This window comes from Oryzias latipes, chromosome 14 (genome assembly GCF_002234675.1).
Source record: "Oryzias latipes chromosome 14, ASM223467v1".
NCBI classification, from domain to species: domain Eukaryota; kingdom Metazoa; phylum Chordata; class Actinopteri; order Beloniformes; family Adrianichthyidae; genus Oryzias; species Oryzias latipes.
Window position 1 is genome coordinate 16,626,176 of NC_019872.2, and position 12,608 is coordinate 16,638,783.

The following is a 12,608-nucleotide window of genomic DNA, read 5'->3' on the forward strand; positions in this document are numbered from 1 at the left end:
AGACAGATGGTATGCCAATCCCTATATATGAGAATAATTTACCATATAATAAAAAAAAAATAGACAAAATACTACAAAAGATGAGAATTAATTTGAAAAATTGATGGTAACGAGTTTTGAAATGCTAAGTTGGACAATAGAAGAAAGGCCAGAACACATTCATGCTCTCTTTTTTTGTGCAGATGACTCAAGGACTTGTTCACAGTGGATCCACTCAAGCTTTCTTACAAACCACTAATGTCTCACAGCAAAGCACCGTGGGATACATTCAGCAGCAGCCACAGTCACAGCAGCTGTCACTGACGCAACAGCAGCAACGGCAGTACCAACATTCCCAAAACCAAACTGGCAACGTTTCAGAGTTCCGAAACATGTTGACTCGGTAGCACCGCGGACTCAGTCCGAGCACTAAAATCTGCCGCTGTGGCGCGGCTCTTCAGGCGCCGTTGTGATCGGTCAAACTTTACTGGAAGACCCCCCTCCCCCCAGGACACGGGAGACCGTTCGCGGGGGATCTGACCTTTGACGTAAAGCCGCCTGTTCTGAGGAAGCCGGCACACAAGGTGCCGCAGACTGCACTGACCCAACGTGGGCTGCAGGATCTGAGCAGAGCCTGAGGTCGCCGGGCCTTCATCAGAGTCATCACAAGGCCACATCGCACCAGGAGGAGGTTTAAGGCCCACATGTGGAAGGTCCTCTTTTTCAGTGTCTGTTTGTAGCCTGATACCCTACCCGAGAGTCAAATATTTATTGTTGACCCATAAATTAATGTTCGGCTTCACTTTGAGATTATCTATTAAATCTTAAGTCTGACACCCCATCCCACAGTGACACATCTTTAAAACGTCTTTAGTCAAAACAAAAAGTGTCACAGCTCTTTAACGGTACCCACCGTCTCTCAAACTGCACGCAGAGACAAGCTTTACAGTGCAATACAACCTTAAGGCAACCGTCATATCAAAGCATGTTATTAGCAGATCCGATGGATGTTACACGGAACTGCTGGAAGCCGGGATCGTCTTCAACCGTATGGAAGGTCGATCTAGATTTTTAAAGCCTCAATCCGAACTGAAGAACGGGTGCTGTGAAATTCCTAGAACTTCTTACACAAAGCTCTGAAATTGTAGTTTTAGTTGCTTCTGAGAAGTTATGCAGTCCTAAAATAAATAAAGAACAGCCACCAAAGGGGGGAAACTTGTGCCTTCAGCCATACCTGTTGTGGTTTGATAGTTTTGTCTGATTACGGCTTTAAAAATCCAGCTCAGGTCCATTTGAGAAATAAAAGGTTTATTTTCATAAGAGTATAATTCTAATTTTCTGCATCAGATTGAAAATATATTACGAAAATAGATTTGTATTGGATATATTACATACATAAATACTGTGTAATGGGTGACTTGAAACCTTTACATGTTTGGCTAGTCTCCAATTCCCTGAAAGTGTCTGTAGTGATGATATCAGATATAAATGGAATTATTATTTTTAAAAAAAAGTATATGATGAAAAAAATCCATTTTATACACAAAAGTTTTAATAGATTTTTGTGTCATTTTAGACAATGAGAGGTCAATCCTGCTCCCTGGTCCTTGTGTCTTGTCCCGTTCATGGTTTAATAAAACATCTTTTCCATGCACCACCACTGATTGGCACGTGGTGTTTTCTTGAACGCATTTGATTGTAGTGCAACAACACACTGCTGCAGATTTTATTCAGGCCTGGTCAGTCTTTTAGTCGTTACCGGGAGATTCTATTATTTTATTAAAGAGTAAATGTTTAGTCCAACTGATTAGTATTTTATTCAAACAGAAAAATTCGGATGTGCCCTATTCCTGAAAAAGAAAATCAAAGCTGCATTTCTCTTAAGGATCATTGTCACTGTGTGAAAATGTTACAATCTTTTTGTGTTGCATCATTTAAACTTTTCTAGCCACATTGGGGAATAATCCGCACTTTTTCTTTGTGCTGGTTTAATGATAGAATTGATGATGTGTAACGACTAATCTGCTTTGCACTTTTGTCTTTGCCAGTTTGGGATTTAAAGACGAACAAACGAATTTATAAGCCGGAGGAATAATGCAGCATTGTGCGCTCTTTGCAGTTCCCAGAGCTCAATAGCAATGCAATGACAGTTGCAACAAACAGTTAGGATGAATGGAGCATGTTGTCGAAACTCGATTCCAGAAGACAAAGAAATGCTTTTAAGCAGGGATGAAATCTTGATAAACCAGTTTGAAACAAAAAAAAACTTTTACACTGGCCCAGTTTTACAGGAAACCCACTTTTGTTGCCACACTTTATAAAAGGCAGACTGCCACCACAGATTAGATGTGCAAGTCCCATTAGAGAGTGGTGCTGCCCGTTTTTTGCACAAGTTGCACCACTCAGCATGTGCGTTCAGTGCTGTTTTACACTTTTTATTTTTTTAAATGTGCAATTCAAAAGAAGAATGTTAATTTATACTGTTTGCAATGTTTCAGAACAGATGTATATTTAGATGAGTTATATGCAGCTGTAATTTATATGGAGAAAATTTTAATGGAAATGTCCAAACATTCCTGTAACCGCATCTTTTTGTTTGGATGTTAGTCCTCCGAAGAGCAGGATCACACAGGGTCTTTTTTGTGTGTGCATGTGTGTGCACAACTAGTTGCTTGCTAACCAAACACACATTTCTAAAGTGGAGGTTCATGCATTCACCATAGAAAAGGAGATTACGGGGGGAAGATTCAGTTTCTCCATCTGTTGGACAGATACTCAGCCAAAATAAAATAGTGACAAGAAAAAGTGCAATTTGTCTACCATCATCCAGTCCTTTTATTCATGATATGAAAAGTCTAAATTTGTGTCTTAGCCACTGGGTTGCTTCCATTTCTCTTACCCAGTAAGGGGTTATGAACTAAGGTCTGGCTATACAAGAAACTCAACAGGTGCCATTGTTATGAATCCACTGTTTTCTGCCTACAGTAGTCGATATTAAAAAAAAAAGACAAGATAACTTGATTTTAAAGTTAAATATACAGAGATTTATAGTACTGGAGATATTCTAAGAATGCAATTCCCTTTTTTATTTTCTGTTTCAGAAGTATTACTTTCAATTGTTTGCCTTGTGGAAGTACCCAAGAAAAAAAAAAAACAATCGATCAAACTCCAGTGTTCAGTGTAAATGATTTTGCATGGGATGTAAGGTGATCTTCATTTTGTTATACTTCACAAAGGCTGTATATAAAGGCACCTGCAGTGTTTGTAGTTAAAATGCCCTAAAGTTGCTCATGCATCCGTTTTTTTTTATTCCAAGTTCAGATCGCTTTCTTTACGAGGCTTTTCATCTAGTGTGAGTTTTTGTTCTTGAAGGTATGTGATTTGACCTTATTTCACATGTTTTGCTTTTTTTTTTTTACTGATCGCCATATGAACGCCACCCTCGTGTGAGCAGAGGAATGCTTTCTGTGCAAGACGCAGAGGTGAGAGAAGAAACCAGGAGATTTCTGCCTTTTCAAAACAGAAGCAAAACAAATCTTTCAATAGAATGTATAAAAAGGACAAAAAAGTAGGCGAAATGGTTGTTTATTTTATAAAATTCACAGATTACAACTGTATATGTTCATAATTTACAAATTAAAGTAATTTTGTAACAGATAAAGAAACTGTTTTGTTAGAGGAGCTGATACTGTTTTTGTGTTGCACACTCACTTGTATGGTTTGTATTCCTTCTATATTTACTCCAAAAATAGCTTTCAAATGACATACAAGCAATTATTTGACTAAAGTTTACAGTCAAAATTAACAAACACTCTCTGGATATTACAGATACAATAAATTATTTATAAATCAACTTGGATACTGTGAAATCTATTTGAAAATAAATATTTTTAAATGGATGTATTGCTATTTTGGAGCAAAAATTTCACTTTAAGGGTTACTCAGTTGTATCTTCTTTAGGAAAAAACTCACACAAATATATATTTTTTGTGTTTAGTGAGTTTAATTTTAATTATAAATATATATATATATACACAAATTCAGCTCATAAAAAAATAACCTTAACTGGAGGATTATGAGAATTTGCCAGTTCCTTCTTAATCAAATGCAACCTCTGCCACTTTGTACACCTTGTTGATTAGGACTTCCAATTTGTCTTCACCTAAATGACAAAGGTCCAAGATGCACACCACGTGCATGTCCTCCAGCTCACCAGCAGTCTCCAAGATCTCCTCTGAAAGAGAAAAAATATGAAATCTACCATGAGTCACGAGTGAGCGTCGTGGAGCTCTGCGTATGGCTGTTACCTTGTTGTTACCTGGTTCATGCAGAGATCTGTCTCTGCTGTCTTCTGTGGCAGTAAGAGGGCAGAGGAACCCAGAGGAAAGGCAGGACAGCATTGTGTTGTTGTGTAAATCCTGCGGTAGGCTGACGGCCTGTGGGTCATCGGAGGAAGCCACCGGAAGAAAAGCAGCATCGACGGCTATCTGCTTGTTAATACCTGTTGGAGAGATTTGAAAAGCACATTTTTCAAATGGAAGTTTACATGAACACATTGACATAAACACGTTGACAGTGGAAGAAATGAACACTTGAAGAAACACCTCGGCAGCATGGTTACCTAAATCCTGGTCCTTTCTGGGGTGACTCAGACCCCTGTCTGTGAGGCTTGGTTTTCCACTGACAATACCTCAAAGTGACTCACTGATGACGTAAATGTTATACAGTAGAAGCACAAGGGTCACTTAGCTGTCTACTTCAATGCTAAATAGAAAAAGACGTCTGTCGGGCCTAAACACCCACTTACAGACCAACAAAAAGGCTTTGGAAAATGACATCTTTCAGTGCCATTTTCCATCATTTCCAAGCGTTCGGCTTTCAGGTTAAGGGTCTTCATCCAGAAGCTGGAGGAGTTGTATTTACCCAGGATGGTTAGCTGGTAATACCCGGAACAGAGCACGGGTGGGACAGACTCGGAGCTTTGCTTGGACGTCCACCGTGATGGCTGCAGGTTGCCCCACTGCAGGAGAGCATTCTTCTCATCGAATGTGAACCTGCGACAGATGCTGTCCTGGTGCAGACCGCCTTGACTCAGATGCTCGGACAGCTCCTGCTGTTGCTTTGACCAGCTGCTGCCTTCCCAGGACAGAATGTGGGACGCTGCTGGAAGACAAAAAGTATTGGTGTCACCAAGAAACCTGAGGCTCTTTTGACACCCCATTGTCGCTTTCTGGTTGGAGACAAATGAAGTTTTTCATTTTAAAAAGTAACTTTTTTTTCAAACTATAAGGTGCATCAAGCATAAGTTAAAATTTATTCCACTCATTCACAAACAGTGGAAGCACAATACTTGTTACTCTGCGAAGCGCACTGACTACATTACCCACAATGCTCCAAAACCCATCAAGCTGTGCTACTTAGTTTACCAAAGTCGTACTAAAACACTTGAAAATTGATTTTTGAGCACCAAAAATCCCTTGCTAAATTCCTACTTTAAATTTTCTATTTTGAGAAAAAGTCAAGGATTTCAAGTGTGCCATGAGGTCAGAAAAGCCCAGCATGGGTCACTTCGTTAGCTCTCACAGATTTCTGGCTGAGAAGCACCACAAATGTTAAAATAGAAGTGTAAAGTTTTTTTTTTTTTTTAAATCACAGCTGACAGTACACTACTACTATATTTTTTGCATCAAGGTGGTTCTACAACGTACAGGATGTCTTCTTTTGCAAGGAAGTCATGTGAACCTCTGTCCACAGTTATAAACCATTTCATTTTTTGAAAAAAGGCAATTTCTCTTTATGTTTTATTTGTGCCAAAAAAAATCAACAGTTCTTTATATTTATCATAATAATGGCAATAATAGTAGTCAGCGAGAAATCGAGCTGAATGGCTCCTTAAGTGTTGAAGGTTGCAGAGCCCTGGTGTAGGAGGACAGACGGCTGTACAGCTAAAGCTCCAGAAGCTCACCTGGACCTGAATTATGACCACAGCTGTGTTCCTGGAGTTGAACTTCTGATGAAGGGTTGGCCTCTTCCTCCTCTGGCACCATTTCATGTGTTTTTCTGCATCCAAGCGTACTGCAGAAGCCGGAACTTTTTGAGTTCAGAGTGTTTGAGATCATTTACTGATAGGTTTTAGTTTGAATGATGCCACAGTGTAGAATTCACGTCATAAAAAGCAAAACCGGTGAAGATCTAACACAAAGAAAGAAAATGTGGGGCCAATGCACACCTCATTTGAATTTTCCTTTTCCTTGAAGTAGCTGGAGTCTCATCCGACGATGGAGACCGTAATCTCTGTGAGGGAGAACGGTGTCCTTCAGCATGCTCACAGTTATTTTCTGAAACCTGCAGGAAAGGAAGTAGTTTAGCTTAATTTTAAACAAATAGGATCTGTAAAAGAAATAACCATGTAAATATGAGGCCTGACACCTCTGTTCCTTCCGTTCGGGGTGTTTTTGGGCTTCTTAAATATGTAACCGCTGTGATTTGTCCCTGATAGGCAAGCCTTTTATGTTCTCTATACTGCAAGGTCTCTAGCTCCCTCTTCAGGTCAGCTGCAGGAACAAGAGGAATTTGACCTAGAATAACAAAAGACAGGGTGTCACAACGAGCAGATGTCACATTAAAGAAACAGGCAGAGATGATTAACTGACAGATTTTTATAAGTTAATGTAGGTAAAGGTAAGCAGCAGCAAAGTTCTTCTAGGTCAGGAGCACCTGTGAAAGCACATGGATTTAAATATTTAGGTTTTACAGCTGCTGCATGTCTGTGTATGCCTTGTCTGATTGTGGTGACTCACCTCTGTTTTCTGTGGCAGGATTGGTCCGCCAGCAAAAGAAGTCCCTAAGGGTACAAGAACCTTATATTGGTTCCGGGGAGGGAACCAAAATCATTGTAAAGTTAACAGGGGAGATTTAGAGTAGTCATTTTATTATTTGAGTGAATTATTGAAATGGTTTAGGAACAGTTAGTGAGTTCTATTTTTGTATGGGGTTGGGGAAACTTTGACTGTAAATATTTTAATTCATTCATTTTTTTTTTTTTTGAATGAATGAAAAAAATATTTTAATATTTTGTGTAAATAGATTATCTGTAGGAACCTGGGTGGATGGTAGCTCCCAAAGGAGAAATCCTATAAAGGTGGGAGTTGTAACCATTTGGAGGGTGGTTGTTGGTTGGCGGTTAGAGCTTGGGGCATGACTGAAGACAGAAGACATTGAAAATAAAGTTTTGAGCTAAACCCAAGTCCTGAGACTCCACCTGTGCTTCTACCATGATGATGGCCTCCGAGACTACGAGCTGAACGTGACACAGGGTTTCAATGAAAATGTTTCAATCTTCACCTTTATTACCATGATTGAAGCACTGCGATACTAAACGCAGTAAATGTTCTGACCTGCTGCTGACTGTATGAACATTGGTGGAGAATGGGGGTATGAATAATGGCCTCCAACAGCCGTCTTCTGCAGAACAATGTTGTCCTTTAAAGTCTTGGTCCATTGGATGAAGCTTTTCACTCTGGGGTCGCCCACATATGGTTGACTTTTGTGGTATCCTGTTTGCACAGAAAAAAAAACAAAAAAAAACCAATCGACACCTCTGTTCCACACGCAGCCACTAAACAACAGGGGAACCGGCTGCACCAACCCGTGATGAACATCTCAGTCTCACAGCTGCTAGTCAGGTAGGGCTGAGAGCCGGTCACCTGGCAAACCCTCATCTGGGTGCAGACCAGGTATGTCACTGTTGGAAGAAGAGGCAAAAGGGGAAAACGTATAAAAATGGCGAGCTTAGCAGAGCAGTCATATCTGTCTGGAAGCAGTCAACTCACTTGGACAAATGTTGTTGAAGATTTCAACTCGAGAGGAAGAAAAAAGCTCCAGGATAAACGGCTGGCTGGACGTTCCGTCCACTGCGTGGACCCAGCGGTACGTCCAGTACTTTTCTGGACCTAAAGGCAAAGAATCAAGAAATTTAAAAACTGTATTCATTGTTAGCATTACTTTAATAATTTCATATATGAAGCAATTATACAATCACCTTTGTCAACTTTACTTTTGACTCTTTCCACACGGCCAACGAATGTCACCAAACCAATGACGTCACAGGCAAAATTATCCGCTTGTCTGTCCAACTCTGATCTGTAGGGAAAATTATACAAGTTATGAGTCGAATTATTTTCAAATCTACATCCCTTTTGAATGATAAGATCGCATCACCTGCTGATGAACCGGTAGGAAACGTCAGGCAGACCCCACTGAGGCTGAACAGTCTTAGGTGAGACCACAGTGATGAGCGAAGCTGGACCATGAGGGTTCAGGACAATTTCTAAGAGAGAAAGAGTACGGTAGTTCTCGTCAGAGGGTTAAAGACCCACTCTGAGGAAAATTTTTGTTTGAGGTTTTTAACATGTTCTGAAGGCATTTTTCTGATGATGGAGGACATGCATAAAGATAATTAAACTTTAATATGCATTTTTGAGCATTTTCTTTAATCAAATCATTGAGAATCAGTAGCAGACGAAAAAATGCAGTTTGAAAAAGCGCTTATTTGTGAAAATATGCAGGGACTATCATAATCAAATTAAGTCTATAAATTAATTTTGTAAATGACTCAAAAGATTATCGGAGTGGGACTTCAAATAATACTAAAACTCTAGAGTTTATGCTGTAGGAGGCCAAGATGGAAGGGTCCATTTAAGCTTTGAAGCACAGCAGTCATATTAGCAGTACTATACTACGGTAATTTGAGGCAAAGTAAAGTTTAGTTAGAAACATACCTAGAGAGTTATAGCTTTTCATTCTGTGGTGATCCATTTGTGGTCGTGTTCGGTTCGTATAACTCGGCTTCAGGGTGTAGTTTTGGAGGTAAAGCACTGTGCCAACATTCAATCGCTGGTAAAACTTCGGACAGAGTTCGTTCCAAAGCACAAGCGACATGATTCCACTCTGGTCAGCTACTTCGAAGTACGCCTGAAATATTTCCAAGTAGCAAATGGAGAAGTGTTAATACAGGGTGTCTTCTAATTTAAATAAATCTAATTTAAGGATCCTTTTTAAGAACACCTAAAAGCTCATTTAAGATTGTTTGAACCAGACCTGCACAATAAATCGCACAATTAATCGTTTATCAAGCTGTGCAATGCGCATCTCGCAAAAGTCAGCGAAAATTGCAACAAATGGTTTCCTTGAATGTGCTAAAACAATCTTATGGCAGCTTGAAGTATTTAACTAATCAAATAAATCCATTTATGCATTTGACCAATCGGATGGAGCCTGATTATTCTACATGCTCGCCTCCTATGTAGACGAGGGTTGACGCTTATTTAAATGAAACTGTTGCAGTGAAAAGGAAATGATGGTTTTGGTTGTTTTGCTGTTTGTTCATGTATCGCAGGTTATTTCATCATCGTAATATTGATCATTAATATTGCAAAACACGAGTTTTCCTCACATCGGGCAGCCCTAGTTTGAACAAAGAGAATGACACAGTTTGTTTGCTCTACAAATGATTTTGACTGCCTTGGTCCACATTGTTGCAAGTTTAAATGTGATTTGGCAAACTGTACAGTTTGCAACATCCGGATTTCCACTAACCAGTTTTAACCACTAAGAGTTATCCCTATTTTCAAACAACTTCTCCATGAATTTGCACTTTCCCATTTCCTGCACAATCAAGTATGAGCCAATTAACTAGTTGAGGAAAAATGATTTAGGACCAGGTCACGACCTTTTGACAGTGTGCATCCTGGAAATGTTTTTTTGTGTGTGACAGGACGTCATAACACTTTTACAAGAAAAATGTAAGACCCATTCACCAGAAACTAAAACAGTAATGCTTCACAAGCCTCAGGTACATTTAAGACCGTGTAAGGTTGCAGCCACCTTTTAAACTGTTTTTGTACAAATCACTGTCATACAACATTAAAGATTGTGGAAAACCTATTTTTGTAAAAAGTGATGTGATAAAAAAGCCCAACTCACCATGTAGGGGTAATCAATCTTAGATCCAAACTTCCCATAATACCTTAGTTTGGATTTGTGGATGACCTTCACCAGAAGAGGGAGATTATTCAGGGTGCTTCTTGAAGACTCCAAATGCCTTATAAGTGTTATCTTGGATACTGAAATTAAATATCGTAGACAGATTTTAATGACTTTTTGAGGTCAAAAATGGGCTTTTTAAAAAGGTTGTCATGAGGAACGTTAATTATCACTTTGGACACATTTGAAGTATCTATTCTGTATTTTTTGTAGGCTTCTGGGTATAATAAGAACCTTTAAACAATTTAAAAAACAATTTGATCCAAATATATGTACAATTTTGAACTACACAGTTACTTCAAGAATATTGCAATCAAAAGAGACATTTATCAGGCAGGGTCATCTGTGCCTCTCCAGCAAATGTTTATATAAATTTATATAAATCAGGGGTCTGCAACTTGAGAGTCCAGGGCCACTTTTGCCTCTTCTACCCTCCATTGTGGTTCTCTGGTTTTCATTTTAAAAAGTAACTTTTCAGACTACAAGGCACATCAAGTGATACTAACCAGTCAGATACGTAAAATTTTATTCCACTCATTCAAAAACAGTTGAAGCACAATATGCACCACTCCACAAGGCAACAGACTACAGTACCCATAATTCTCTCACAATCCATCAGGCTGAGAGGCTTCTCAGTTAACCAAAATCATAAAAAACACTTTTGAGCGCCATGTACCACAGAAAAATCACTTGGAGGCGAGTTAGCATAACCAGAATCTCTACTTAAGGCAGATTTTCCAATTTTGAAAACATTTTTTTAAGGTTTTAAGAGCGGTTTATGGTTTGAAAAATCCACCAAGTCACTTCCTTAGCTCTGATTTAACTTAGGTTAGTTTGATTAACAAATTTCAGGCTGAGATGCACCACAAATGGTAAAATAAATGCCATTTAGGTTTATGTTTGTTGTTTTTATTCACAGTACACGATCTAATCGTACATCTTCAGCATTGAGGTGGTCCTATATGAAACAGGATGTCGTATTTTGAAAGGAAGTCATGTGAACCTCTGTAAAAAAGTTGTAGATTATTTTTATTTAGAAATTAAAGGCAATTTTTTCGTATAGTTTATGTTACTTTTAGGACAAAAAACCCAATAATTCATTTATACTTATCATAATAGTGACAATAAAAAAACTTTTTTTTTCTAAAAGGACCCACTTGGCTCTTTAAGTGTTGAAGGTTGCAGACCCCTGATATAAATAATTGAATATTTCAAGAATTTTAGTAAAATATGATATAATTAAAGACACAATCCTGGATTCTGATCAACTGTGGGGGATCTTAACATCATTCAGCTTGATGGATCTGTTTTCACCTGCAGTTGTGATTAGATCCACTTTATAAATCAGAACAGCAATGTGAAGCTGAGAGGTACCAGTGATGTAAAAACCAAACAGTGAGTGTGAGGATTGAGGTCTCACCATCCAGCACAGCATCTGATGGTGGGGCTCCTGAGATCCACATGTCCCCTTCCGGGTCGACGTTGTTCCACAGTGGGAGGTAATGTTTCCGGCTTAACTGGAGGGGGACATCACTGTGCAGCACGACGCTCCTCTCCATGCCATGCCTAACCAGCATGGGCAACAAGCTGACGTCTTTTATGCGGGCCAGAACGGCGGAGCTCCTTGCGCCACACCGGAGCTTTTCGATGCACATGTAACCGTGTCCCAACCTGCTTTCACTAAAAAGAAAGGAGCACTGGGAGATGAAGATGTCCCTCCCAGTCCGCAGTGTGTTCGAGTGCACCAGGTGGTTTAAACTGGCGTGAAGAAAGCATTTGACCCTCCGGACCCCGTCTGTGACGGTCACGTCGTAGCTGTAGCTGTGGAGCTGCTCGTCACGATAATCAGTCCGCTCTGACAGATACCTCTGCAGCGCCACGACAGCGACCGGTTCCTCCTGGTCACTTCCGAATTTCAGACACTGTGCGGACGACAACCGCTCCAACGTCCTCTGGAGAAAAGACGCTTGGGAGGGAGTAGGAACCAGCGAGGAACAAGACGAGCTGTCCTCCATTAGTGGAAGTTAGCTGCCTGGTTAGGATCGTCTGATGTTAGCTTTTTTTTAGCTAGCCGTGTTTTGTTGGCATGAATAAACTCGCATTATTAGACAAATAAAAAAAACTTTCACCAACCCTTCTAGTACCCAAAGTGTTACATAAGTAGCTCCTCTTACAAAAAGCTGCTCAAAAAATATATCCTTTCCTTATCGGAGGAAACGACAATACAGTACAAGCTAAACTAAACAACAATACAAAAAAGCCAACTGCGTCACATCTTTCACAAAATCCAACAAGGAAATAAACGCAAAAATTACTTCTTATTTAACGTGATCCAGTACTTTAAAAATAATAACTGTGAAGTATATAATCTTAACTTCAAAACTCGGTCGTAGTGTAAGCGGCAGATTACCGTTTTAAAAACACGCGCTAGCCGGCTGGCGTGACGTCATCGAGGCAAGCGTTTAAAAAAGTATGATTTAAAACATAGTTTAAAATGTGGTTTATATATTTAATAATACAATAAAAAAAATCCAAACGCAATTAAAACACGACAAAAAATTGATTTATTAAAGTGGGTTCAACCA

General features: G+C 39.4%; 2 protein-coding genes across 13 annotated transcripts in view; one reads left to right on the forward strand and one right to left on the reverse strand.

Annotated features, from left to right (window-relative positions):
* Positions 1 to 3,136, forward strand: part of LOC101172430 (neuronal PAS domain-containing protein 2) — a 44,928-nt gene extending 41,792 nt beyond the window's left edge. For all 9 annotated transcript variants that reach the window (XM_020708975.2, XM_023962627.1, XM_020708976.2 and 6 more), the window contains one exon: positions 183 to 3,136. In XM_020708975.2, coding sequence (XP_020564634.2) covers positions 183 to 386 — 204 coding nt within the window. In that variant the 3' untranslated portion in view covers positions 387 to 3,136. The remainder of the gene's footprint in view (positions 1 to 182) is intronic.
* A 412-nt stretch (positions 3,137 to 3,548) lies between these two features.
* On the reverse strand, positions 3,549 to 12,518 carry c14hxorf57 (chromosome 14 CXorf57 homolog). 4 transcript variants are annotated; one of them, XM_020708982.2, is made up of 14 exons: positions 11,444 to 12,518; positions 9,964 to 10,103; positions 8,760 to 8,952; positions 8,200 to 8,308; positions 8,021 to 8,121; positions 7,812 to 7,931; positions 7,628 to 7,723; positions 7,377 to 7,535; positions 6,409 to 6,557; positions 6,209 to 6,324; positions 5,945 to 6,069; positions 4,903 to 5,142; positions 4,287 to 4,480; positions 3,549 to 4,213 (listed from the first exon to the last, which is right to left on the reverse strand). In XM_020708982.2, the coding sequence occupies exons 1-14, from the start codon at positions 12,036 to 12,038 to the stop codon at positions 4,142 to 4,144; spliced, it is 2,409 nt and encodes an 802-aa protein (XP_020564641.1). In that variant the 5' UTR covers positions 12,039 to 12,518; the 3' UTR covers positions 3,549 to 4,141. The 4 variants fall into 4 exon arrangements, with proteins under 4 accessions (XP_020564641.1, XP_011481948.1, XP_011481947.1 ...); XM_011483646.3 differs by having other exon boundaries at positions 4,298 to 4,480; positions 4,903 to 5,139; positions 11,444 to 12,514; XM_011483645.3 differs by having other exon boundaries at positions 4,298 to 4,480; positions 11,444 to 12,512.
* Between the last annotated feature and the right edge of the window lie 90 nt (positions 12,519 to 12,608).

Excerpts from the sequence above, each read along its gene's own strand:
- c14hxorf57 (XM_011483645.3), bottom strand. The coding sequence starts at position 12,038 with ATGGAGGACAGCTCGTCTTGTTCCTCGCTGGTTCCTACTCCCTCCCAA. Across the intron at positions 7,536-7,627 it reads GACTGAGATGTTCATCACGG|GATACCACAAAAGTCAACCA; the intron begins GTTGGTGCAGCC and ends CTGTGCAAACAG. Across the intron at positions 4,214-4,297 it reads CAGATCTCTGCATGAACCAG|AGGAGATCTTGGAGACTGCT; the intron begins GTAACAACAAGG and ends TTTCTCTTTCAG.